Here is a 26,244-nt window from a genome sequence, read left to right as displayed (position 1 = left end):
AGGCAGGGGGTCGGACTAGATGATCTACCTAGGTCCCTTCCGACTCTAGCTACTATGAAACTATGAAACTATGATAAGTGGCAGGGAGGACTCTGCTGTGTGCGGTGGATTCACATCCCTGTTAGATAGTAGATGGTTTGAAATTTGGATATCCTGTGGTGGGGTGAGTACATGCTCAAGTCCAGGAGCTACTGAGTAAAAGAAGGCAGCCCCTCCTCTGGCAGCTGTTTTGTGTGGGGTCCAATTCAGTAGAAGTGTTCTGAGGATATCTCCCTACCACTCAAGCTTTCAGGGCAGGGAAGTTTCTAGTTGATAGATCATTGCAGGTGGTGGTGGTAGTAGTGGTGATGAAGCAAGTATCACCACACTCATATGGCAGAGGCATAAGGGCCAGAAAGCCAGCAACAGGTAGAATGGTTAATGTCAATAAGACCTGGGGCACCTGAAGAAGGGCCATGAGGACATTCATAGATGGTGTGGTAGGCTGTTTGAGTTTGAGCACCACAGCTGCAACCAGTGTCATTGGAGAGGCCCCTAGAATGCAAGCTTACTTTAAACCATCCAGTGCCTATTCTGAGACAGTTAAGAGCAATCCAGGCCCTGAGGGGCAGCTGCCAGCCTAAGGAGCAGAAGCTGGTATGGGGGTGAAGTTCTTTAGCTGCAGTTCTTGTGCGGCCTTTTTTTCTGCTCCACTGATGGGAGGTCCATGCTGTGGGTGATGTGCCAGCTGCAAATTCGATGAACTTATTCGCCTAAGTAACGAACGGGTTCCAAGACTTCAGACGATAGTTGTTTTTTCTGACTTGAGACTACTAAGCCAGAGTGCAGAGAATGGTTCAGATTTTGAGTGTTGAGGCCTAGGGCCAGGGTGGCAGCTTGTTTCTGGATGTCAGGGGATGGAATGCCTGAGAGGACTGGTAAGCAGTCAAATGGAGTTGGCATAAGGCATCCAGTGATGGTCCTCATGACGCTCTTAAGGCTGGAGTCCACTAGCTTAGTGTGTGTGCTTCGGCCCCATACTGGTGCGCAGTACTCAGCGGGAGCATACACAAGCGCCAAAGTGAGGTGTATAGTGTTTGGAGACTTGCACCCCAGGTGGTGCTAGCAAGGTGATGAATAAGAGTTCCTCTGCTATTAACCTTACCCTGGACCCTTTCCAGATATTGGCAGTAGGTAAGAGTCCAATCCAACTTGACAGTTGGGACCCAGCTCTGGAGCAAGATGCATGGGTGTAAGCCAGTCACGCCCCTGTGAGCTCGGGCCCTGGCAAACCCTCAGCAGACCCCAAACCTGACCCCAGCATGAGCTAGGAAATAAGTGGGGCCCATGGTGGGTGGGCACTAGGTAGTGAGGCAGCTGAGTGGAACTGAGGAGGGTCACCCCCCCATGGTTCCTACTTAGCTTAGCCCCTAGGGAGCTCTGCGAACACAGCACACAAACAGACATGCTCTAGGCCCGGTGCACAAGTTAGCATATGAGTTCATGTGGCAGGGCAAGCAAGAGGGGCACAAAGCTCTAGGTGGCGAGCCTGAAGGGAGGGGGCAGTACAGCAGTAGCCTGGGCTGCTACCTACACGATATGGTGATGTGCCATACCCCAAAGATCTTCCCCACCCCTGCATCTGGAGCCCCCCCCTCTTGTACCACTGAGGCCTCTACCCAGACAGAGCCAATGGCTCCAGCCTTCACCCAAATGGAGCCCCTGGCTCTTGGCTGTGGGAGCTGCCTGTCATGTATGCAGGCGTCTGGGACCAGGAGCAGGTATACCTCCCCTTGTGGGGTGTGCTACACTTTAGAGTCCCTGGAGTGCCAGATAGCAGAGCTCTAGGCTGCGATGCAGAGGCTGTGTGCCATCAGGGATGGCGAAGAGGTGATCAATACCTACCACCAGGCTCTCTGCAGAAAGAATGAGGAGGGAGGAGCAAGGAAGGCTAGCAGGACGAGGGCGTGTAGGAGGAGTCCCCATGAAGCCCAGCTGGGGGTCACTTGGACAAAATTTGTCTCCGGCCCCAAGCCACCCTGCACCAGGGTCACCACCCCCCTGGAACTAAACCACAGATATGAACCCATCACAGCACCAGCTGAGCTATCAGCTCCTTCACTAGAGGAAAAAAGGCAACTTGTAACCACTCCAACGAAGAAATGCAGAGTGATCATCGTGAGTGGCTACCTGACAGAAGGAGCACAAGGGAAGTCCATCCCAACCCATAGAAAAGGTAGCAAAAGGGCTGGGCAACCCCCATGACTAAATAGGGGAATCATGGACCTCCTGCATCTGAAGAGAAATCTATAAGGGTTAGAAGTCAGGTAACATCACCAAAGAGGATTATTCAGCACTGGCCCACACCTGTAGGGAGCAAACCAGGAAAGCCAAGGTCAAAACTGAACTCAAATTGACTACAGGAATCAAGTTCAACAAAAAGTCCTTCTTTAGATATGTGGGTAGTCAAAAGAAAAACAAGGGCAACATTGGACCTTTGCTAAACCAAATGGCGCAGCTGATAACCGACATCCAGGAAAAAGCTAATCTCCTTAATGATTACTTCGCGTCAGTTCTTCACCAGCACAAGGGGATCTTCATGCCTATCAAGAAGCAGGATTGCCAGGACATGGGCAAATACACACCCATCATTGGTGAATGGTATAAATTGAGTCAAGAAACTGAGTCCTTCCAGTGGCCCCAATGAGCAGCATTGAGTGATTCAAGCAGGTGATCTGTGATATCTGGATCACCAGGTTTTTCATACTCATCTAATAGAGCAACACACTCTCTGTCCAAGCAAGGAGTATACAAAGGCAAAATCCTCTTGGAACAGAGGACTGTGCTGCTTTATAGAGGGCACCACAGAAATGTTTATAGGTTTCATCATCTGGGATATTTTGCTGTGGAATGGTAACAGTGGATCATTCATTGGTCTCCATGAATAGGGACCGGGTTTGTTTTCCTGAAGTTCAATCTGAGTTTTATATATTTAATGACCAGGAATTGCAGGCTAATGTGGATGAATGATGGACAGTGTTGGCTGTGTGGAAAGTCATGGAGAACAATGCAAGATGCTGGCTGTGCGTGGCTGTTGACTGATGTAACCCAATGTCTGTCAGCAGAGTAATTGGTCTCATTTTGCTGAATGGAAGGTACCATGTTTACAGTCATGAATCAGGGCAAAGTCATTGCTGAATGCCCAGTTTTGGAACAGGTCGCCATCTTCATTTGAGTGTGAGTAACCCCAGTCTATGTAGTGGCTATTAAAGTCACCGGCATATACAGTTGGATGGGGAAGAGATAGAAGAGGACAATTCCCCCAAGTTTTGCTGGGTGGTTTATAGACATTTGTGATACTGAAGCTTCCAACCTTTATGACATCACAGTGATTACTGGATAGGGTGTGGGTTGCCTCAGACATGTTGCTACAGTTGTAGGTGCCTCTCCCATATTTTGCTTGAGGAGTGTAGTGTGTCAGATCAAGAACTCTGTGTCCACATGAGTGAGTACGTGCCTGTTGCAGTGTCTCAGAGCAGGTTGAGGCACTGCAGGAGGCATCTCTGCAGCATGGACTCTAAGTTTGATACTGGGAAATCCCAGGATCAAAAGAAAACACGCTAGAAAAAAGCGGTGCAGGGCGTATTCCTGGAGTATGCCCCAAAGCAACTGGAGGCTGGGTCCTCCAAAGAGATGCTCTAGCACCTGGCCAAAGCATCTCTATGCTTGCCACAACGCCTCTGCTGCTCTGGCACACTGTGCCTGGCAAAGACTACAGGGATGCAAAGAGGAGAGGATTAGAGCTGATGACATCAAACAGCAATATAGAAGACTCATAAAGTGGTAGGCATGTGAACGTTAAATAGACAAATATGACTTTGTGTATTGCATCTATAAATGTCAGAAGTGTGTTATCAAGAAAGGATTGGGATAAGATTATGACAATATTGAGCAAGGTAAAAGAAGATGCAATATGTTTGCAAGCGTTTGGAATCCAATGGTAAAGGATTTACAAGTATTTTGTAAAGAGATGGGGATGGGGACCATTGTGGTGGATAGGGTCAGATGCAAAGAAAGTGGGTGAAGTCTTGATTTTTGTGCAAGAGTGAGGAAGTGGAAGTGTGGCGAGTGCAAGTGATTTTGGAACGGAGACTGCAATGAATGGTGCTGGAGTTTGAAAAGAAAGAGTTAGAGATTTTTAATATATAGTACTGACTGAAAGAGAAGGGAGGATCACTGTTTAAGAAATTAGAAGTATATGTAGGTAGAAGTAGGCAGCAAATTCTGTGGGGGATTTAATTGCATTATTGAGGAGGGGGATAGGAGAGGGGATGGAGAGCTAGACAGCTCATCAGAAGTACTGATTAATAGGGCTGTGCGAAACAGCAGCATTGTGCTTCAACATCCATTTTGGCATTTCGACAGGACAGCAGTTTTTTTACGAGTTTTGTTTCATTTAGAAAACACTGTTCCATTCCGTTTCTTCAAAGCAGTTTTGCTGTTTCGACGTTTGGAAAGGGCTGAGGAAGGGAACTCAGCCTGACTCAGTTCCCCTCCCCAGTGCTGCGATGGAGTAGGGGCGGGGGAACTCAGCTGAGTTCCCTTCCCCAGCCCCATCGCAGCCCTGGTTCTCCCCTGTCTCCCACCACCCGGCTGGCTGCTTCAAATCTTGAAACTTTCAAAACATTTCAACTGCTCTCGTTTCATTTCAAATTTGTTTCAAAGCCCTTCATTTCATTTTGATTTTGCTGTTTCAAGCTCGAAATGAGTCGAAACAGTCTCAAAATGAAACAGCCGATGAAATTTTGCACAGTCCTACTGATTAATATACTAAAAGAAGGATAATTCAGTTCATGCAGTCCCAGCTTCAGGCACTCTCTTTCAGTGAACCCTTTAAACAGCCAGAGATTTCTTACTTTACATAAACTAGTTTTAACACATGTTAATAAAGTCCGTAATAAAAAATGTTTTTTCTCTGGCCGTTTTGGTATGAGTCCATATAGTACCATCTCTCACACTAATGAGAGGTTTATTTTGGTGACACTCAGAAAGTGGCGGACCCTTTCCCACACCCCCTTTGCTCATGTACATTCACAAAACACATGTCCCACTGTTTCTTCTTTCCCACACCTCTCTCTTGGGCACCCTGATGAGCTTGTCAAGCCTCGTGTGTGTTGCACTTCTCTCACTGGCAAGAAATTTCTTATAACCATCCACTCTAGGTCAGCACGTTCACCTTTTAGTTGTTTATCTGCCACTGCTCCTCACACCTTCTTCACTTGTCCTTCTGTGAAGTTTCACACCAGTGCCACTGTCTCTCTCCCTTACTGCTTTCTTCTATTACTTATGACTCTTCAGGACTGCAGCCCTAACTTCCCTATTTTATAACTCTACATGAGTCCTTCCATTCTGATGTAATGAATCAGTGGTTGCCATGTCCATGGACTCTTCAAAGAGGTATGATATGTTTCCCATTTCCTCAAAATTGTAGGTGTGTGAAATTGGGTGATACACACTGCTTTCCTCTCTCCCTCCATTACTGTCTTCCATATTTGAGCTTACATATTTAAAGGCCGGCAACCTCCATCCCCCCATCTTTCTTGCTCTGTACAGTTGAGCTGTATTGAACCTTTCTCTTTTGGCATTCCAGAAGAATTCACATATTTCCCTCTGTACTTCTGCTATCTGACATCACATGGGTGGGAATACAATTCCTGTATATAGAATAATCAGCAGTGGCACAGCCTTAAACACTGACACTTTTCCGACAAAGGACAGTGTCCTTCCAGACCATAACCAAAGTATTTGCCATAGCCTTGCTGTCACTGTTTCCCATGCTATATTACCTTTCCCTTCGGCATCCATCAGGATCCCTCGCACCAAGTCCCTCCAGTTCAGAATATATTTATGATGTGATAGACTGTGAAAATAAGAAATGATAAAACAAAATATGTTTAGGTCAAATTATTTTGACGAAAGATTATAAAAGAGGCTTTATTGGGGTAATATTAGGTATTTGCTATAGACCACCAAAGTGAGATTTGGATAAGTTGGAGACCTCTTAAAATTATTAGAGGCACAAATGCCACCATATGCTGTGTCATTATAGGAGAATTTAACATCCCAGATAACAGGGGAAAAATCACTATTAATTGCAACAGGACCTAATTATTCCAGGGTCTGGTATTTAATGGATTTCTTTAGCTAATAGCTACTAGCTCAACAAAAGGCTGTGGTGTTTTAGATTTGGATTGGGAAGTATTGAGGAGATTGTATTGGAGCTGGCTGGAGGAAAAAACATAGATGGACTGATAATGAGTCAATTCAGTTTTAACTGGAAGGGTAACAAACAGTTGGCAAGTGAAGTTTTTGATTTCTAAAAGCAAACTAAGGAAGTTAAACTGAGAAATCAGGGACTTGAATGTAGAGGAGGCTTCAAATGTATTGAAGTAAAAAATCCAGAAACTGTCTGGAATTTGAGCAAAATTGTATAGGAGGACTCCAAACTTAATTGGATGAATAACCATTTCAGGAAGGAATGAGCATTCTCATTTCCCACAAGAAATGCATTGACTGGCAAAGAAAGCTACAATTTAGACATGAGGAAAGGTAGGGATAATGTGAGACTTAGCAGAAGTCCAGCTGGGTAGGACCTTCCAAAGGACATCAAGACAAATAGTAAAAGATTCCTCAGCCAAGCAATTGAAAAAAGAATAAAGGAAGAAAAATGGGGCCACTGTGGAGTTGAGGACTGGATAGAGACTAAAGGATAATTTAAATGTAACTCCAAAACCAAATGAAATCTTTGCTTTGTTTTCAGGAAAGAGGACAATGTAGAATGAAAATAATACAGAGCACTGGGCAAAAGTATCATGGTTTATGGGAATATATGTATATATCTCAATACCTTAATGCACTCAAGTTGTGGGGACTGGATAATTTACATCTGAAAATACTGAAAGAATGGACAAATGAAATTTTGGTTTTTTGGTAGTAAATGTTTCAATAATTCTTTCAAATTGTTGGTATGACTCTTTGACTGGAGAATAGCAAAATTAGTGCATATATTTAAGAAAAAGGAAAAGTGACCTGGGCAACTGCAGACTCATTAGTTGAATCATTATTATGCAAAATTTTGGACAATCCTGAAAGAAAGAATTAAAGTCATGGAGATAAAAAGAAACTGGGATAAAATGCAGCATGCTTTTGCCAAAGGAAATTATGCCAAACTAACCTGAATTTTTCTTTGACAAGAAAGCTGATTTTTTTTTTTTTTTAAAAGAAAACAGATATGCAGTAGATTTAATCTACCCGAACTAAAGAACAAAGGACCAGAGGACCTCTTGGGTCCCTGAGTCTTCTCCCCTGTGAGCATAGACAGTTGTTTACCCAAGGAATCCATAAAATTGTCAATTCAGACCTTTATACGCAATAACAAAGTACAATATCTGAAATAACAAGAACACCCTAAAACATGCCATAGGTAAAAAGAGGAAAGAAAGGCACTGCCTTCACACTTACAAGTGACACAAGTTTTGCCTGCTGTTTTTCAGTCTGTTGTGCCTTAACACACACACAGTCACACGTTGCAAGTTTTGCTCTGAACAGTTTGAGGTGCAGTTTCCCAGAAACCCCTGCACCTAGCTCCTTGAAATTTGGCAGGCTTTGTGGCCTCAGCAGAGGCTACTATACCTCCAGTTTTCACCTTGCTGTGCCTTCACACACACACGTGTGACTTGAGTTTTGCTTGTCAACAGCTTGAAGTGCAGTTTCCCAGAAACCCCAGCACCTATCTCCTTGAAACTTGATAGGCTTTGTGGCCACAGCAGGGGCTACCCTCCCTGATGTTTTCATTTGAATCAGGCAAGAAATGACACCATTATAGGCAGTTTTGTGATTCCCCATTATAGCCTATGGGTGAAACATCAAAACAGTGAAAGAGTTTCAACGAAACAAAATGGAACAGTGGTTTCGAAATGAAATGAAACTTGAAATGAAACACTGTCCCGACAAAACAGCAAAATGAAATGGTACTGTTTCACACAGCCCTAGTGGACAACACTTTTTAAAAAATAACTAATGTAAGTTTACAAATTGCAAGACCCATTTCCCTTGGGGGACTTAAATTACCAAGACATTTAGTGGGAGAGAGATACAGCAGTGCATAGACAATCCATCATATTCATAAATTGGATTGTGTTGGGAATAATATTTTGGTACAGGTGGTTCAGAAAAGCAGACTTTAACAAAATCAGAGAACTAATGGGCAAGTTCCCTCAGGAGGCAAGTCTGAAAGGAAAAGGAGATCAGGAGCTGGCTGTAATTTAAGGAAGCCTTATTAAGGGCATAATAGCAAGCTATGCCAGTGTGATGAAAGAATGAGAAATGCAACAGGAGACAGGCTTGGCTAAACACTGGTCTCTTCACTGAGTTGAAATTAAAGGAATCCTACAAAAAGTGGAAACTTGGTCATATTACTAAGGAAGAACATAAGAGTATTCCATGTTCATGCAAGGAGAAAATCAGGAAGGCAAAGATGTAATTTGAGATGCAGCTGGCAAGAGATGTAAAAGGGAATAAAAAGGGATTCTACAAATATGTCAGAGCTAAGAGGAAGACCAAAGAAAGTGTAGGTCCCATAAGGCATACCAAAGGCAATTTAGTTATTGAAGATGTGGAGAAGAATAAAGTATTTAATGTGTCTTTTACATGAATCATGAACAACCCCACCTAGCACCTTATGAATAAACAAAACTTACTATCATCGTGGAATCTGGGCTTGTCTCAATGTGCAGTCATGACCGTGCAACTTGGAGCTCTTGCTCCACCGATATCAGATGCTCTCTTTGTTTTTAATGTAAGTCAGGCTTGAAAAATTTATTGACACAGGTATGTTGTCAAAAATGGCAAGAAAACTGAGATCACATGTTCTAAGACTACTGAATATTCATTTGCAACTGTCAACCAGAATGGGCAGGTCCACCCCTGCAGGCACATGCACCTGCAGCAGCTCAAATAGAAGTGGTACAAATTTGAGCCAGGGCTTTTTGCCTCAGCACACATGCCCAGACATGCACTTTGGTGTGGGGCAAATTGTGCCACTTGGAGCAAAATAAACCTGTCTGGCTCCTCCTGGATCTGCAGCAGATGCTGGCCTCAGCAGTATAAAAACCTGACCTGGCAAGTAGCTCATGGCTATTCACTCTCAGGAGCTTCTTCGGTGGTCAACCTCCTCCCGGCCCTGGCCTGTACTTAACCAGGAGGGGGACTGTGGGGCCGCATTTCTCTCGCTTGTCCATGCACATTTCTGAGCAGAGCACCAATGGGCAGTGTCCACTGGTTCACTGGATGTCTTTAAGGACATACTTAATTTGATAAGTTGCTCTTGAGCCATTATTGAAATATTCTTAGTGCTTTCCCTTGCAGATGAACTTCAAGGATCATGGATCCAGTCAAAATCTTCAATAATGGACTGCAGAGTAAGAGATTTGGCGAGATGGGAGCCCAGGAATGGTGGCTGTGCCTTAAGGAAGTGATCCTTCGGGCACAGAGGGAGACGATCCCGATGTGAGGAAAAAGGGGGAAAGGGGCCTAGAGGCTTCTTTGGCTGACCAGAGAAATCCAGAGCAGCCTAAGGGGAAAAATTGGAGCATAAAAGCAGTGGAAACAGGGAGAGATTACTAAAGAGGAGTATACCTCCTCAGCTTGCAGTTGTAGGGAGGCAGTTAGAAAGGCCAAAGCTACCATGGAGCTAAGGATGGCATCCCAAGTTAAGGATAACAAAAAATTGTTTTTCAGATATATAGGGAGTAAAAGGAAGGCCCAGGGCGGTATAGGACCACTACTGAATGGGCAAAAGCAATTGGTGACAGACAGGGGGACAAGGCTGAACTCCTCAATGAGTTCTTTGCCTAAGTGTTCCTAAACGAGGGGCAAAACAAGTCTCACAATGGGATTGTAGAAATGCAACAGCAGGGTGCCAGACTACCAAGCGATGACCCTGAGATGTTGCAGAGTCACTTGGAAGGACTGAATGCATTTAAGTCAGCAAGCCCGGACGAGCTCCATCCAAGGGTACTGAAGGCACTGGCTGATGTCATTGCACAGCCACTGGCAAGAATATTTGAGCACTCGTGGCACACAGGTCAGGTCCCGGAGGACTAGAAAAGGGCCAGTATGGTCCCTATTTTCAAGAAAGGGAGGAAGGAGGATCCAGGCAACTACAGGCCAGTCAGTCTCACCTCCATCCTTGGTAAAGTCTTTGAAAAGATTATTAAAGCTCATATATGTGAGACCCCAGCAGGAAAAATTATGCTGAAGGGAAACCAGCACAGGTTCGTAGCAGGTAGATCATGCTTGATTAATCTGGTCTCTTTTTATGACCAGGTTACAAAACACCTGGACGCAGGAGTAGAGGTAAATATCGTTTACTTAGACTTCAGGAAGGCCTTCAATATGGTATCCCACCCCATACTGTGAACAAATTAAGAGGCTGTGACTTGGATGATTACACAGTCTGGTGGGTGGCAAATTGGCTAAAGGGTTGTACCCAGAGAGTGGTGGTGGATGGGTCAGTATTGACCTAGAAGGACATGGGCAGTGGGGTCCTGCAGGACTCGGTTCTTGGACTGATACTCTTCAATGTCTTCATCAGTGACTTGGACGAGGGAGTGAAGTGTACTCTGTCCAAGTCTGCAGAAGATACAAAACTGTGGGGAGAAGCGGACACACCAGAGGGCAGGGAACAACTACAGGCAGACCTGGACAGGTTGGACAAATGGGCAGAAAACAATAGAATGCAATTTAACAAGGAGAAATGAAAAGTGCTGCACCTAGGGAGGAAAAATGTCCAGCACACATATTGCCTGGGAAATGACCTGCTTGGCAGCAAAGAAGCGGAAAGGGATCTCAGAGTCCTAGTGGACTCCAAGATGAGCATGAGTTGTCAGTGTGACGAAGTCATCAGCAAAGCTAACTTCACTTCACAAACAGAACCAAAGAGGTGATACTTCCCCTCTATCAGGCACTGGTCAGACCCCAGTTGGAGTATTGTATCCAGTTTTGGGCGCTGCACTTCAAGAGGGATGTGGATAACCTGGAGAGGGTCCAGAGAAGGGGCACTCATATGGTTAAGGGCTTGCAGGCCAAGCCCTACGAGGAGAGACTAGGGCACCTGGACCTCTTCAGCCTCCGCAAGAGAAGGTTGAGAGGCGACCTTGTGGCTGCCTATAAATTCATCATGGGGGCGCAGGAGGGAATTGGTGAGGCTCTACTCACCAAGGTGCCCCTGGGGGTTACAAGAAATAATGGCCATAAGCTAGCGGAGCGCAGATTTAGACTGGACATTAGGAAGAACTTCTTCACAGTTAGAGTGGCCAAAATCTGGAATGGGCTCCCAAGGGAGGTGGCGCTCTCCCCTACCCTGGGGGTCTTCAAGAGGAGGTTAGGCATCTGGCTGGGGTCATCTGAACCCAGCACTCTTTCCTGCCTAGGCAGGGGGTCGGATTCAGTGATCTATTGAGGTCCCTTCTGACCCTAACATCTATGAATCTATGAAAAGCAAAATCAAGATGGGGACCAAGAGTCTTGTGGACATGTCACACCCCTAGCAAAATCCAGCAAACTATTCCACACATGACCACAGGGAAATTCATCACAGACAGAGGGGTAGGACTCGATAATCTATTGAGGTCCCTTCCAACCCTAACATCTATGAATCTAGGAAGCTCCTGCCACCACCTGGGGCTCCTGGCACTGCAGGCAGGATCTGTGCAAACCCAGCCACCGGCCAGGATGGGACCTGCTGGCAGGAGCTATGGCACAGGGGCAACTGCTGCACTGCAGCCTTGCCCTGTGCCCACACCAGTGCTGGGACATGCAGCCCTGGGACATGTGGGGGCTCCTGGTCCCAGGAATCACTTGGGGGATGTGATGGGCTGGGTGGAGGGCTGGAGGGCACAGGCACAGGGAGCAGAACAGGAAGGGCTGGCATTGCTCAGAGCCACAAAGCAGTGGGTGGGACAGCTGTAGCTCGACCCATGTCCTGGTGCTAGGATACATCTGCTGCTGGGAGCGAGTGGGAGCCTGGCAGAAGCTGCAGGTCAGGAGTGAGAGGCACTAGCAGGGCTGTGGGTTGGGAGTGAGAGGCAAGGGAAGGGGCAGGGCACTGGCATACCAGTGCTGCTGAGTGAGCACCATAAAGCAGCTATGGGTCTAGCTGCAGCTGTCCACACATCCTGGTGAGTTAAAGGGGCAGAGGCAGCTCTGTTTTTATTATGATAAAAAAGCAACTGTCAAAGTATATAGATATTTAGAAAATTATTTTATTATGATGATACAGGCACTGGTAGGCTTCTAAATTGATTTAAAATTGTAAATATATCAATAAAAGATTGCCCAATTGATCTCTCTCTCTCTCTCTCTCTAGATATATAGTGGTGTTTCATTTTAATCACAGAAGAATGCCGGTTTTGGGTAATTTAATGAGAGAATTTGGGATTTTTTTATCACAGAATTTTCAGTTTTTAAACAGGGAACACTAGGATCCCTGCTGGTGAGGCAAGTGGCAGGACCCAGGCAGGGGAGCCTGCCCAAGGCCAGCACCAGGGACCCAGCTGGAGGGCAGATGAGGTGGCTGACCTCCAGGCCATTTGGGGCCGGGAGGACATGCTTCGACAATTCAAAGTGTGCCACTGCAAGGAGCGGATCTTCTGGGTGATTCATAGATTCATAAATTATAGAGTTGGAAGGGACCCAATGGATCATTGTGTCTGACCTCCTGCTCCTGGCAGGAAAGAGGACCAAGGTCAGATGACCCCAGCCAGGTGATTGTCAAGCCTCTCTTGAAGACCAAGTTAGGTGACAACACCACCACTCTTGGAAGCCCATTCCAGACTTTGGCCACCCTTATTGTAAAAAAATTCTTCCTAATGTCTAACCTAAATCTACTCTCCACTAGTTTGCACCCATTATTCCTAGTTACTCCCTGAAGCGCTCTGGTAAACAGCGCATCCCCAGTTTCCTGCTGTCCTCCCCTGATAAATTGATAGGTGGCTACAAGGTCACTCCTCAGCTGTCTTTTGTATAGGCTGAAGAGATCCAGTTCTCTCAACCTCTCCTTGTAGGGTCTTTCACAGAGACCACTAATCATGCAAGTGGCTCTCCTCTGAACCCTCTCCAGATCCTCTGTGTCCCTCTTGAAGTGCAGCGCCTAAAACTGGACACAGTACTTCAACTGCGGCCTGACCACTGCCGCATAGAGGGGGAGCATCACCTCCCTCGATCTGTTAGTCATGCATCTGCTAATACATGACAAGATGTGATTGGCTTTGTTGATGGCTTTGTTACACTGCTGGCTCATGTTCATCTTGGAGTCAACTATGGCTCCAAGATCTCTCTCAGCCTCTGAGCTGCTGAGGAGGACATGCCCCAACCTGTAGGTGTGCTGGGGATTCCTCCTTCCTAGGTGGAGTACCTTACATTCATTTTGTTGAACTGCATCCTATTACGTTCTGCCCATTGATCTAACCTGTCCAGGTCGGCCTATAACTGCTCCCTGCCCTATGGTGTACTCACTTTGCCCCATAATTTGGTATCATCCATGAACTTGGAGAGGGTGCTCACCACACCCTTGTCCAAATCGTGGATGAAGATATTAAATAAAACTGGCCCAAGGACTGAACCGAAACAACTGCCTACCTCCTTCCAGGCCGAGAATGACCTGTCAACCACCACTCTCTGGGTGCAGTCCCTAAGCCAGTTTGCCACCCACCTGACTGTATAGGTGTCCTTTCCACAGCCCATTAGCTTCCCTATGAGAATAGGATGTGAAACTGTGTCGAAGGCCTTCCTAAAATCCAGGTAGATGACATCGGCCTCCGCTCCTGTGTCAGGGCAGTGTGTGACCTGGTCATAAAAGGCTATAAGGTTTGTCAGGCAGGATCTGCCTGTGACGAACCTGTGCTGGTTTCCATTCAGCATCGTTTCCCCTGCTGGGCTTTCACAAATACACTCTTTGATGATTTTTTCTAGTATTTTCCCAGGGATAGAGGTAAGACTGACTGGCCTAAAGTTACCCGGCTCCTCCCTTCTCCCCTTCTTAAAAATGAGCACCGCATTGGCCTTTTTCCAGTCCTCAGGAACCTGTCCGGAGCACCATGAATGCTCAAACAGCCGTACCAGTGGCTCAGCAATGACACTGGCCAATTCCTTCAGCATCTGTGGCTGAAGGTCATCTGGGGCGGCTGACTTGTACCCATCCAGCCCTTCCAAGTGCTCTTTACCTAAGTCAACACTAACCTTTGGCGGTCTGGTGCCTTTTCGACATCTGTCTATGCTCAAGGTGGGGGGACTGTCTTGGTCAGTATTAAGGAAAACTGAATCGAAGAACTCATTGAAGAGCTCTGACTTTTTGTCTGCGTCAACCACCAGCTGACCTGATTTGTCCTGCAGGGATCCTATGCTACTCTGCACCTTCTTTTTGCTCGCTATGTACCTGCAGAAGGACTTTTTATTGTCTTTGATTGTTGCAGTCAGCCTAAGCTCCAGTCCTGCCTTGGCCTGCCTGACTCCCTGCAATAGCGTGCCCGGGGGGTGTATGCCTCCTTGGTGGCTGCCCCCTGCTTCCGCTGCCTATACATCTCTTGCTTTGCCCCCAGTCTTTCCTTAAGCTCCCTGTTAAGCCAAGGGGGATATTTTTTTATCCCCTTAGCCCTTTTTCTGCGTAAGGGGATAGACTCCTTTTGTGTCCCAAGGATCACTCCCTTGAGAAACTCCCAACTCTCTTGGGCCCTCATTAGCCTGTTGCTCTTGAGTTCGGCCACCTCACTAACTAGGTTCCTAAGTTTACTAAAGTTGGCCCTTCACTGGATATTTTTCTCAACCTTTGCTGGATAGTGAACTCTAACAAGTGGTGGTCCCTATCTCTCAGGTTACTGTGTACCCGCAGGTCCCCCATGAGATCATCCCCTGTTGCTAAGACTAGGTCTTAGGGGTGCTACCCCCGGTGGGACTGGACACCATCTGGGTTATGTGAAGGTCCTGTGCACAGTGTAAGAATCTCCTTGAGTGGCTTGTTTTGGCCGCCTGTTCCTCCCAGCTGATATCTGGGTAATTTAGGTCCCCCATGACCACTGCCTCCCTCGCCTGTATGGCATCTGAAAGCTGCTTGGAGAATACCTCATCTAGCTTATTATCCTGGTGAGGAGATCTGTAGTAGACCCCCACTACCAAGTCCTTTTCCCCTGGCCCCCCCCGGATCCTGACCCACAATGCCTCGGTATTCCCCTCCTCCACTCCTGCTTTGATGACGGAAGATGTGTACTGGTCCTTAACATAGAGAGCTACACCCCTGCCATTTTTCCCCCCTCTGTCTCATCTATATAACCTGTACCCCTCAATGCCTACTGCCCAGTCATGTGTAGAATCCCATCATGTTTCGGTTAAGCCAACTAGGTCATACTGCGTACTAGCAAGCAGGAGTGTGAGTTCCTCCTGCTTGTTCCCCATACTCCTGGCATTTGTGTATAGACATTTTAGCTCCCCAGTGGGTGCTCTTGGTGTCCCTTTGCCTTGGTGGCGTGTGTCCCCCTTAGTGCTTACCTGGTTAGGTCTGGTGCCGTTTGTGGCTTTCCAACCCTGGATTCTCATCAACCTCTGGTTCCCTGTCCCCCGTTGAACCTAGGTTAAAGCTCTTTGGAGGAGAGCAGCCAACCTGCAGGAGAACAGGTGCTTATCTCTAGGAGAGAAGTAAAGATTGTCCCATCCTAGGAAGCCTTCTCCCTGGAAAAAGGAGTGATAGCTGCCCAGATGGCAGAACAGGGGCACCAGAAGATATGACAGCAATGCCACCTGAGGGCCAACTGTGCAGCCATGGCCCGTTGGTTGCTGACCCAGAGGTGACCATACCACAGCGTAGGCAGCCATGTGGTCCCTGTCCATGTCTGGCAGGCATGCAGCCAAGGGGCCACAGGTCCAAGGGTGTAGATGCTGTCACAAGTGGCAGCAGGTCACAGCCAGGCAGCAGCCCCTACTGCCAGACTGCTGCAGTGGTTAGAGGGTGCAGGAGCCACTCTAGGTTAGGGCTGCTTCAGCAGTCCAGCTGGTACAAGGGGCTAGTGTCCCCAGATATCAACTGGCTGGGCCTCAGAAGCTTCTGAGGGCAAGTAGCCCTGAGCTGCTCACCAGGGCATTTTTTATACAGGGTCATTTTGCCCCAAGTAGCACAATTTGCCCCACACCAAAGTGTATGTTCAGACACATGTGCTGAGGCACAAATCTCTGGCACAAATCTGTGCCACTGCTACTTGAGTTGCTGCAAGTACATGTGCCTACATTGTGGATGCACCCATTGATAGTAAAGTGATCAGCTTCATCTTTACTATGTGGGTCTCCTCAAGACAGATTATGTCAGCCTTGTGGTGAATTGTTATAGAACTGACTGTGGAACATTTTGCTACTGAAAGTCCCTTGACACTGAGCTGGAGGATTCAAATAACTGGCCAATAGCCTGAAAATTGCAGGATCCCTGGTGAATCTTTTTCAAAACTTGTGGCACTCAGGTGAGATCCCTGAGGACTGGAAGAGGGCCAACACTGTGCCCATCTACAAGAAGGGGAAGCGGGACTTCTATCCAAGGGAAAATCCTAGAAAAACTCATCAAAGAGTCTATGTGTGACTCACTTACAGAAGGTGGGATTCTGAACCACAGCAGCATGGCTTTGTCACAGGCAGGTTCTGTCTTCCCAACCTCATCTCTTTCTACAACCAGATGTCTTGCCAGTGGGACATGGGAGAGGAGGTCATTGTATGCCTAGACTTCCAAAAGGCCTTTGATCTAGTATCCCATGATATCCTCATGGGAAAATTGGAAGATTGTGGGCTTAATTGCTTGATGATTCAGTAGGTGGGAAACTGGCTGCGTGGTAGGACCCAGTTCTTATGAACAGATCTGCGTTATCCTGGCGAGAAGTGGCTGGTGGTGTCCCTCAAGGGTCCGTGCTTGGTCCGGTGCTTTTCAGCATCTTTATCAATGACTTGAATGTGGGGGTGAAGAGCTCACTGGCCAAGTTTGCGGGTGACACCAATTATGGGGGAGCATGGTCATGTCTGCAGATAGGCTGCAGATACAGGCAGACCTGGAGAGGTGGGCGAATCAGAACCAGATGAGGTTCAACATTTAGAAGTGTAAAGTGCTCCACCTGGAGGCAAATAATCCTCAATATACCTACAGGCTTGATGGTGACAATTTGACTTGCACCGCAGCCAAAAGGGACCTAGGGGTAATAGTTAACCGTTGTACAAACATGAGCTGTCAGTGTGATGCTGTAGCCAGCAGGGCAAACAACACTGGCATGGATCAACTGATGCATCTCATGTAAAACCAAGGAAGTGATTCTTCCGTTGTACTCAGCACTAGTGAGACCACAGCTGGAATACTGTGTCCAGTTCTGGGCACCACACTTCAACAAGGATGTGGAAAAACTTGAGAGGGTCCAGAGAAGAGCCACTCATACGATCAGAGACTTGCAAGGCAGACTATACGAGGAGAGTCTGAGGGACTTGGGCCGCTTTAGCCTAAAGAAGAGAAGGCTGAGAGGGGACTTGGTAGCAGCTTACCGCTACATCAGGGGCTTGGCATACAGCTGTTCACCGGGGCACCCTTGGGGAAGACCAGGAGTAATGGATACAAACTCCTGGAAGAGCGCTTCAGGCTCAATTCTAGGAAAAGCTCCTTCACAGTCAGGGTGTCCAGATTGTGAAACAAACTCCCTCCAGACATGGTGCAATCACTTTCCTTGGAAATCGTCAAGAAAAGACTGGACGGGCACCTCGCTGGGGTCACCTGACCCCCAGTTGTTTTTCCTGCCTAGTGCAGTGGGGCTGGACCCAATGATCTTGCAAGGTCCCTTCCAGCCTCTAACAATCTATGAATCTATAACAGCCACCGGGTTGGCTGGTTGGCTAGGAGAAACACTGTTGACAATTATAGCCAATTGACTGGGCTCTGACAGTTGTCTGATTCAGTCTGCCGGTAGCATCATTCATTTAATTGATGGTTTGACTAATTGCAGGAGACATGATGAGGATGCTGATGCTTTGCCCCCCAAAGGCTTTGGGGGTGCTCAGAACACACTGAACACTCACTGAAAACATTTAGTTCAACCTTGAGCACAGCAGCCACTGCCACTTTCAGTCAGAAACCAGGGTGGTAGTGGCACTCCTGTGTGCATTGTCTGTAATAGCTTTATGATGGAAAGTTTTATGCTAGATGATGTGTGTATATATATATATCTATAAAGCTCTCTCTCTTTCTCTCTCTCTATATATAATGTGTGTGTGTGTATATATATATATATATGTCTGTGTGTGTGTGTATGTATACATTTTTCAAAAAAAAAAAAAAAAAAGCTTAGCGGTCACAGAACTTGTTCAAGAACCAGGAGATGCAGATTCAAGATCTTTCTCATCTAGAGGGGGTTGAAACTTTCATCAGTGTCGTTCCCCTTTTGCTTCCTCCCCCAGACACCGAGTGGTTTGTACTGCAGGTCAGTCATGGGGTGGAAGGAGACCCTGCTTTGCTGCACCCCTCTGCCAAGAGCCTGGAGCAGGCGAAGCAGGAGTGCCTCAGCGAGAGGAGTGCATGTGCTGCTGTGCTCCATGCAGGGACTGACTTCTACCTGCTCAGCAGCCTGAACAACACCAGCCCACGGGAAAACTCAACACTCTACGTGCAGAGCAGTAAGGGGCAGATCTCTGCTCAAACGCACCCTGGTTAAGCATCTGCAGAGACCACATGGCTTAGTGCTGGGAGCTGTAGTCCCAGCTCTTCCACTGATCTATTCTGCCACCAGACCAATCACATCAACCTCCCCATGCCTCGATTTCCCTACCCTGGGCCATGGATTTGTTGTGGGTAGGAAGCTTCTGCTTTGCTAGGCTCCAATCCCTGTAGATGTGTTCCCCTGACATCTGCCTGGCCTGCTGATGGCCAGGCACTCTCCCTAAGCAACCTCTCCTCTCTGCAGTATGCGCCAAGGGGTACAGCGGCCAGCACTGCCACAGGTACAGCGCACCTCCAGAGCAACCAGCATGTGACTGTAGTGGCCGAATCCGGACATCGGCCACACGAGGTGAGGACCTCCTCCTGGCTGGTGGGCAGATGGGAAGAAGGGGCCGGTGTGTAGATGAACTGGGGCCTGATGTTCCTGTCTGGGTGGTTCATCACGAATGTACAGCCTTTACCTGGAGCCCATATGTTTAGCTGATGGAGATACAAGCTAATATGGGTCACATACTGTAAGAACACATTGTGTGCCTGTGCTCCATGCACCTCCACAAAAGAGATCAGAAATGCAGGGAGAGCCAGGGCCTCTGTTTCAATACATTCAGCATAAGCCTAACTGAAAAGGCCTAGCTCATATATTTGCGTTTTGGTGACCACAGGGTGGAGAGGGTCCTCAGCAGGGCATTGGCACAACTCAGGGGAGCAAAGGGAAGAGCTTGAGCTGAGGTGGCTGCTGGGCAATTCCTTGGTACAGTCTGGCCTGAGCCATTCTGGGTCAAGAAGTGGGATGTGGTGCTGTCAGGGCTGAAGCCATGAGACTCACAGGCATCTGACATGGTGCACAAGGTAGAATATACAGGATCAGGAAGGTGCTCTGGTATCTGTATAACTCACATCTGCTTTTAAAGCCTCCTTGTCTCCCAGATTACTTTGCTGTCTGGCCTTCTCCTTTGTTACTGAATCAGACACTCAACTGCACCTTCACTTCTGCTGCATATCACTCTCAAACCAAGGTCTTTCCCTACATCTGGGAGCAAAGGATATGTCAATGCTAGCAAACCTCTTGATGCACACCCCTGAGCAGTGTAGTGAGTCCTCCTCCCCTGCACATACATATACACATCCTGCTATGGCTGAGAAGGGCTCCATGGGCTATGGAAGCTTGGGCCTGCCAAGGATGCCTTCAATGCCCCAGGGACCTAGGATGAGGCCACCAAATTCATTTCACTGTACTGACAGCTACTAAGGGTGGAGACCCCTGGACTTGCCAGTCTGCTGAGACTGCCCTATGCCAGCTGAGCATCACAAAATGCCCTTAAGGGGCTGATGAAGACCAGTAGAGTGCTATGCTGGCAGGGGACCATGAAGGTATAAACTAGCAATGAGGTTGAAAGGAAGAGGAAGGTATCACAGAGCCTGCAGACCATCACTGGTGCCTCCTGCCCATGGGGGTCTCTGCCCCGACCCTGTGGGAGAGGTAATGTTGCTGTGTATCTTCACAGTGTGTGGCATCCCTGTGCAGAGCTGTGTTGACTACTGTCACCGCACAACTAGCCATGATGACTGCTCCCTGTGCCTGCCGCTCTGCTCCGGTGAGTTCCACTGGTGCCCACAGGGCTTCAGCCTTGATTCTTTGTTGGGTGGTGGGGGTAGGTGGTGCAGGCATTGGATAATACAGCCTCACTCAGCATGGTGACAATGGCCACTCCAATAGGCTGTGAACCCTGTCCTAGCAAGTATCATAGTACTTAGGGTTGGAATGGACCAAAACAGATCATCAGGTCCAACCCCCTGCCCTGAGCAGGAACAGGTGCCGAGATCATATCACCCCAGCCAAATATCTGTCCAGCCTCTTGAAGACTCCCAGGGTAGGAGAGCATACCACCTCCCTTGGGAGTCCATTCCAGAGCCTGGCAGCCCTAACTGTACAGTAATGTCTCCTGATGTCGAGCCTGAACCTTCTCTCTAACAATTTGTGGCCATATTCCTAGCAACCCCAGGTGGTGCCCAGGGGAACAGAGCCTCCCCCAATTCCTGCTGGTCTCCCCTGGTGAGTTTGTAAATGGCCACCAGATGCCCTCTCAGCCTTCTCTTGTGGCAGCTGAATAGATTCAGGCCCTTTAGCCTCTCTTTGTAGGGCCTGCCCCACTGCCCCCAATCATGTGAGTGGCCCTCCTCTGGACCCTCCCAATGTTGCCCACATCCCTCTTGACGTGTGGTGCCCAGAACTGGACTCCAACTGCAGCCTGACCAACGCTGCATAGAGTGGAAGGATCACCTTCCTGGACCTGCTTATGATGCATCTGTAGATGCACGACAAGGTGCGGTTAGCCTTACTGACCACTTCCTCGCATTGGCGGCTCATGTTCATCCTGGAGTCAACAATGACTCCAAGATCCCTTTCTGCCACCGTGTTGACAAGAAGGGTGTTCCCCAGCCTAAAGGTGTGTTGCTGGTTCCTTCTCCCTAGATACAGCACCTTGCACTTGTCTGCATTGAATTCCATCCTATTGTCATCTGCCCACCTCTAATTTGTCTAGATCTAGCTGGATTTTGTCCCTCCCCTCCAGTGTGCCCACCTCGCCCCTCAACTTGGTGTTGTTAGCGAATTTGGACAGTGTGCATTCCACCCCCAGATCCAGATCACTGATAAAGATGTTGAACAGCACAGGCCTGAGGACCAAGCCCTGGGGGACTCTACATCCCTCCAGGTCAAAAACGACCCATCCACCACCACTCTCTGGGTGCGACCATCTAGCCAATTTGCCACCCATCTGACTGTAGACAACAATGCCACAGTCACCATGTTTTTTTTAAGAGAATGTGGTGAGAAACTATGTCAAAGACTTTCTTCTTTAGAAGGAGCTTCTCTCATCGGGGTCCCAGGTTTTACAGACCCTCAGCCCAGAGCAGTCCCACTGGGAAAAGTCAAGTAGTGCCAAGCTTTCTCCCAAGTAAGGTTCCAGATAAGCCTGGAACACCAACCCCACCATTCCCAATTGTACAGGGTCAGAGGGAAATACTTCTCACCACAACTTTCTTAAGGAGCATTCTCATGGGAAGGAGCCAGCAGCAGCTCATTGGACATCTATTAAGGCATTGTGGGGATTGAGGCCCATACACCTTGTTCTCTCCAGTGCTTCTGGGCTGACCTTCCAGCTGGGTACAGCTCCTTCATTATGACTCCCTGAGCATACAGTGCTGCAAAGCCACTGCATTGCCCCTGGCAGAGGCTGTATTAGTCAGCACAGGAAGCGTGATTGTTGACTACAGCTGCTAGGGCTGCCTGCGAGCAGAAAGAAACTGAGTGGTGGTGCCAGCCATTCCAGCAACTTGGGATCTCAACAGCAGGTAGGTGGCATCCTGCCATAGAAGCTGAAAATGGCTCTGTCTCTTGCTAGAACCTGCTCCTCAGGTTCTTGGACTCTACTGGATGCTTTTCCAGATCTTGGGGCATTTGGCTGGTGTGTCATATTTCTCTGTAGAAGACTATGTTTTCCTGTGAGCCAGCACTTGCAGTTTGTCCATGGAGAACCATGCACCTTTGCTTTGAAAGCTGTATGTGGGCCCAGGCTGTCCAGGGGTTGAGCCCAGCATTGGGCCCTGTCTTGGGGCTCTGGAAACCTATGAGTGCTTCCCATCACACCAGCGCCAATGTGCTTTCTCTTTTTCCTTCCAGACTCCAGCCTTGAAATCTTGGAGCCCAATGAACTGACCATGCTCTTCATGGTGAAGTCCCAGTTCATCAACCTTACTTCAGAAAATCAGCGCAATCCAGAAAATGCATCTAAAATCATCTATGATAGCAAATTCCCATGAGACAGCACAGCATGGAGCACGTCAGGTGCCCTGCTCTTTCCAAGGTTCTCCCATTTGTTTCCTTTCAGCCAGTTTTTGTACTGCAGTTTGTGAACAAGCAAGGTCAATGTTGTGACCCCAACACAGCTGCCTTCACTGTGTCCTGTATTTGTAGGCTCACCTTTCCTCCCACTTCATGGCCACTTGGAATGCAGCTATTTTGAGTTAGGAGTCCACTGCCAGCTGATCAGGCCATGGCTACCACAGGTCCTAGGGAGCTGGTGAATGAGATCCTGGAACACATCCACTTGGCTTATGGTGTTGGATGGCCAGGGAAAGACTAGGCGTGAGGCAGAAGATTTATCTTCTTCTGCACTAACAGGTCAGAGGCACCAGCCATAGTGCCATTGTGTAGCTCTGAGGAGCCCTGAGAGTCCATAAGCTAGGATGTGCAGCTGGGGGTGGGGTGGAGACTTAGTGTTAAGGAGACTGTATGTGTTCCAGTGAGAAACAAAAGTCAGTTCTTAGCAGGATTCAAATACTATTTTCAGCCTAGAAGCACCCTGCTGTCAAGTTCTGGCCTCCCTGGGATAGAGATTGTGCAGAAAGATGGTGCCTTCCTCTCCTGACACATGCACTCCAGGCTGTACCATCCAGCTGAGCCTCAGGGGCCCCCACTTGGTTGGTGGGAAGTCCAGAATCATATGCAGCTGGTGCCCCACGGTGGTGGAGGTGACCCTAAAGAAGAAGGCAGGAAGTGCATTTCCTCTAGGGCCTTGCTGAGGGGAGAGAGAGCAATCCCCTCTAGAGCTGGCACTGTGCCTCTCAGACTTCAGTACTACAGCCGAGTAGCACACCTTGCAAAAGCTGGCACAGTGACCCTGGAGAGTCCACAGGCAGAGCCTCACCATCGCAGCTGGTAGCTTACACAGTACCACCCAGGGACTGGTGATGCAGCTTGGCCACAAGAGTTTGCACAATGCCCCAAGAGACTAATCACAGACCACAGCCATCTCAGTGACCCCCTGAGAGACCAATGGCACAGCAATCATCCCTGTCAGTACAGTTCCTCCTTCCCCTGAAGCCAGTGGAGACTAGTATCATGGCTGGTACAGTGCCCCTCAGAGATCTGTTGTGCAGCCCAAACAATAACAGCTGCCACAGGGCGAGCGTGGGGTAAACAGAGAAAGGCAGAACTGAATGGGAACAGAGCAAGAGGCTCAGCTGCTGGCTGAGAAGGGCACCAAGAATTGGGGTGAGGGTGTCCCCCCTGAACTCCAGTGCTTGGCCCAGGCATCAGTAATGGAGGTGGGGGATGTGGAGGGATCTAGACACATTTGCTCTGGAGCTGGTCATGAGCCACTCTGCGGGGCGTGGGTGGGGCAGACTGGGTTCAAGTCCACCTTCCTGGCACCACTCCCTGGCACCACTACAGTTCCTGCTGCTGGGATCTGGGTCTAAGCTGGGTTCCCTGATGCCTGCTGTAGCTCTGTGCCAAGGGGTTAATGCTGGAGCAGTAGCTGTACCTGGCTGGTAGCTGGGTGGGGGCGGGGGAGCTGTGGCTCTGCACCTTGGCAGCAGAAGCTGGTCTTAGAAAATATTTGCTAAGAAAAGTGCAGCTCCACCCTGGAGAAACCACAATCCGGGGCAAGCAGCAGCCTTTGAGCAGCCAGGTTAATGTTTGCAGAACGTAGGTGACGCCCAAGTTCGTGCAAGGGAATGTGAGCCACTAGCGAAAGCTCCAAGGCGCCTGCTTCCTTGTGAGGAGTCGCACAACCCACTGCCCCACTCCTCTGGCCTGGGCAGGTGGCCCAATGACGTGGGGGTAGGGGACATCCAGGAGCCACGACAGGTCCCCAGGGATGCTGCCCTGGTGAGTCTGCATTTGTGGCTGAGTGGGTGGGAGCCAAGTCCTTCCTTCAGTGTCTCATCTTGTGGGCATGGCCAGCTTGAGCTGTCGGGGAGCCCTGCTGACCTCTCTCCTCCTCCTGTACCCACTTCTCTGTGCTGCCTGCCCAGCTATTTGCAACTGCTCCTCAGGGGAAGTGGACTGCCGTGATCATGCCTTACACTTTGTGCCCAGTGGCCTGCCCACCAACGCCAGTGCAGTGCTGCTGGGCTATAATCACATCGCCAAGCTCCAGGCTCACACCTTCCTGCAGCAGGTGTCCTTGCTGTACCTCAGTCTGCATGACAACGTGCTGGTGAGCATCCACAGCCAAGCACTCACAGGGCTTGGGGTGCTGCAGGAGCTGGACCTCAGCAACAACTACCTCGTGGTGCTCACAGCAGAAACCTTCCTGCCACTGTCCAGCCTCACAACACTCAATGTGGGCAACAACCAGCTGGCCCAGCTGGCCCCAGATGTGCCGCGCACCTTGCTCCGACTCCAGGCTCTGTTTCTGCACAACAATGCTCTACAGTCCCTGGACACTGGCTTCTTTGAGAACCTGCCTGCTGTACACTTGCTGACACTTGGGGGCAACCCCTGGGCATGCAGCTGTGCCATCTGGCCCCTCTTCTTCTGGCTCACCCACAACAGGGACAAGATCCAAGGTAAAAGGCGTGGGGTGTGTATGCAGAGCACCCTTGGGATGGCTGGTCAAGAGCAGTCTGGGCCCCCTCTGCTTTGAGGTGAAGGGCAGTCCCAAGTACCTCCCCTTCACTGGCCACCAGGCAGGTGTTTCAGCCCTTGCTCCATGGCAAGCCCACAAGGTTTTATGGAGCATCGCTAGGGTGCAGGTGGCTCTAGCATGGCCCCAGGCCATGGGACAGCAGGAAGTACTCCCTGCTTCCTCCATAATGCTGGAGCCAAGGATGTGCTGCCTGGTGCTGAGCCGTGATGGTACCTGTGACTTCCATCTGCTTCTCTTCTCTGAGAAAACCTCCAGTTCTGGGGCCTGGGCCAGCTTATGCTGCCCTACCTTCAGGCAGATGCTGGCCAGGCTGCCCCCAGGCACAGGGTGAACCTGTCATGACCGGGGGGGAGTGGGGGGAGGCTGTGAATGGCCTTGGACAAGGGTGCTGTAAGTGCACCGATGGCACCAGCATAGCTGGAGCAAGGCTGTGGGAGCTGAGCACAAAAGTGTGGGGCTGGTGCATAGGAGATGCCCAGGAGAGCCTGGGCAATGGGAAGAGCACTCTGCAGAGGTAGAGCCCTTAACCCCATGGTGCTGGATTGGTGGCCCTTTGTCCCCTCCTCCTTGTTCTCCCACTTCCCCAGGGAGAAGAGCTGCCCTGTTGTGAGCCCTGAGGAGAGAGGTGCTCCCCAAGGCAACAGGATGCCCAGCTTCAGCTCAGCTGCTCCCATGGGCACCAACCCAGCCTCATGACCAGGGACTCCAAGGGAAAACAGCTGCCACAAGCACCAAACCCACCCCTGCCATGGGCTCTGTGGGGAGAGATGCCCCCCAGCCCTCTATGTGCACACACTACCATGGACTCAGAGGGGATGGCCTGAGGGATCAGAGTCTTGTGCTGTAGGTTGTTATCCCTTAGTGCTGACCAAAGGAGTGGCCAGGGCCCTCTGTCACCTGCCTAAAGCCTGGAGGCCAGTACCATGTTGAGGCTGATGTGGGCAACTTGGGCATTGATCTTACGATGACAGGCTGAGAGCCATGGGACTCTTTAGCCTGGAAAAGCGTAGGCTCAGGGGTGATCTGATGGCCACCTATAAGTTTATC

General features: G+C 49.1%; 2 protein-coding genes across 2 annotated transcripts in view; both read left to right on the top strand.

The window, feature by feature from the left end:
• The first annotated feature begins 18,422 nt into the window (after positions 1-18,422).
• LOC109314109 lies at positions 18,423-24,112 on the top strand. The gene is made up of 4 exons (XM_019541092.1): positions 18,423-18,717; positions 19,005-19,109; positions 20,266-20,355; positions 22,443-24,112. The coding sequence occupies exons 1-4, from the start codon at positions 18,423-18,425 to the stop codon at positions 22,580-22,582; spliced, it is 630 nt and encodes a 209-aa protein (XP_019396637.1). The 3' UTR covers positions 22,583-24,112.
• A 193-nt stretch (positions 24,113-24,305) lies between these two features.
• The window catches only part of LRRC26 (leucine rich repeat containing 26), a 3,587-nt gene continuing 1,648 nt past the window's right edge, over positions 24,306-26,244 (top strand). The window contains exon 1 of the mRNA XM_019540581.1: positions 24,306-25,117. Coding sequence (XP_019396126.1) covers positions 24,502-25,117 — 616 coding nt within the window. The 5' untranslated portion in view covers positions 24,306-24,501. The remainder of the gene's footprint in view (positions 25,118-26,244) is intronic.

This window comes from Crocodylus porosus, unplaced genomic scaffold, assembly GCF_001723895.1.
Source record: "Crocodylus porosus isolate Cpor-Errol unplaced genomic scaffold, CroPor_comp1, whole genome shotgun sequence".
NCBI classification, from domain to species: domain Eukaryota; kingdom Metazoa; phylum Chordata; order Crocodylia; family Crocodylidae; genus Crocodylus; species Crocodylus porosus.
This window is presented reverse-complemented; position numbering and strand designations above follow the sequence as displayed.

What these genes read in the sequence shown, in the direction of transcription:
- LOC109314109 (XM_019541092.1), top strand. Translation starts at nt 18,423, where the DNA reads ATGCAGATTCAAGATCTTTCTCATCTAGAGGGGGTTGAAACTTTCATC. An exon ending in CCGGACATCGGCCACACGAG is followed by an intron (nt 19,110 to 20,265) that starts GTGAGGACCTCC and finishes GTATCTTCACAG; the next exon opens with TGTGTGGCATCCCTGTGCAG. An exon ending in GTGCCTGCCGCTCTGCTCCG is followed by an intron (nt 20,356 to 22,442) that starts GTGAGTTCCACT and finishes TTTTCCTTCCAG; the next exon opens with ACTCCAGCCTTGAAATCTTG.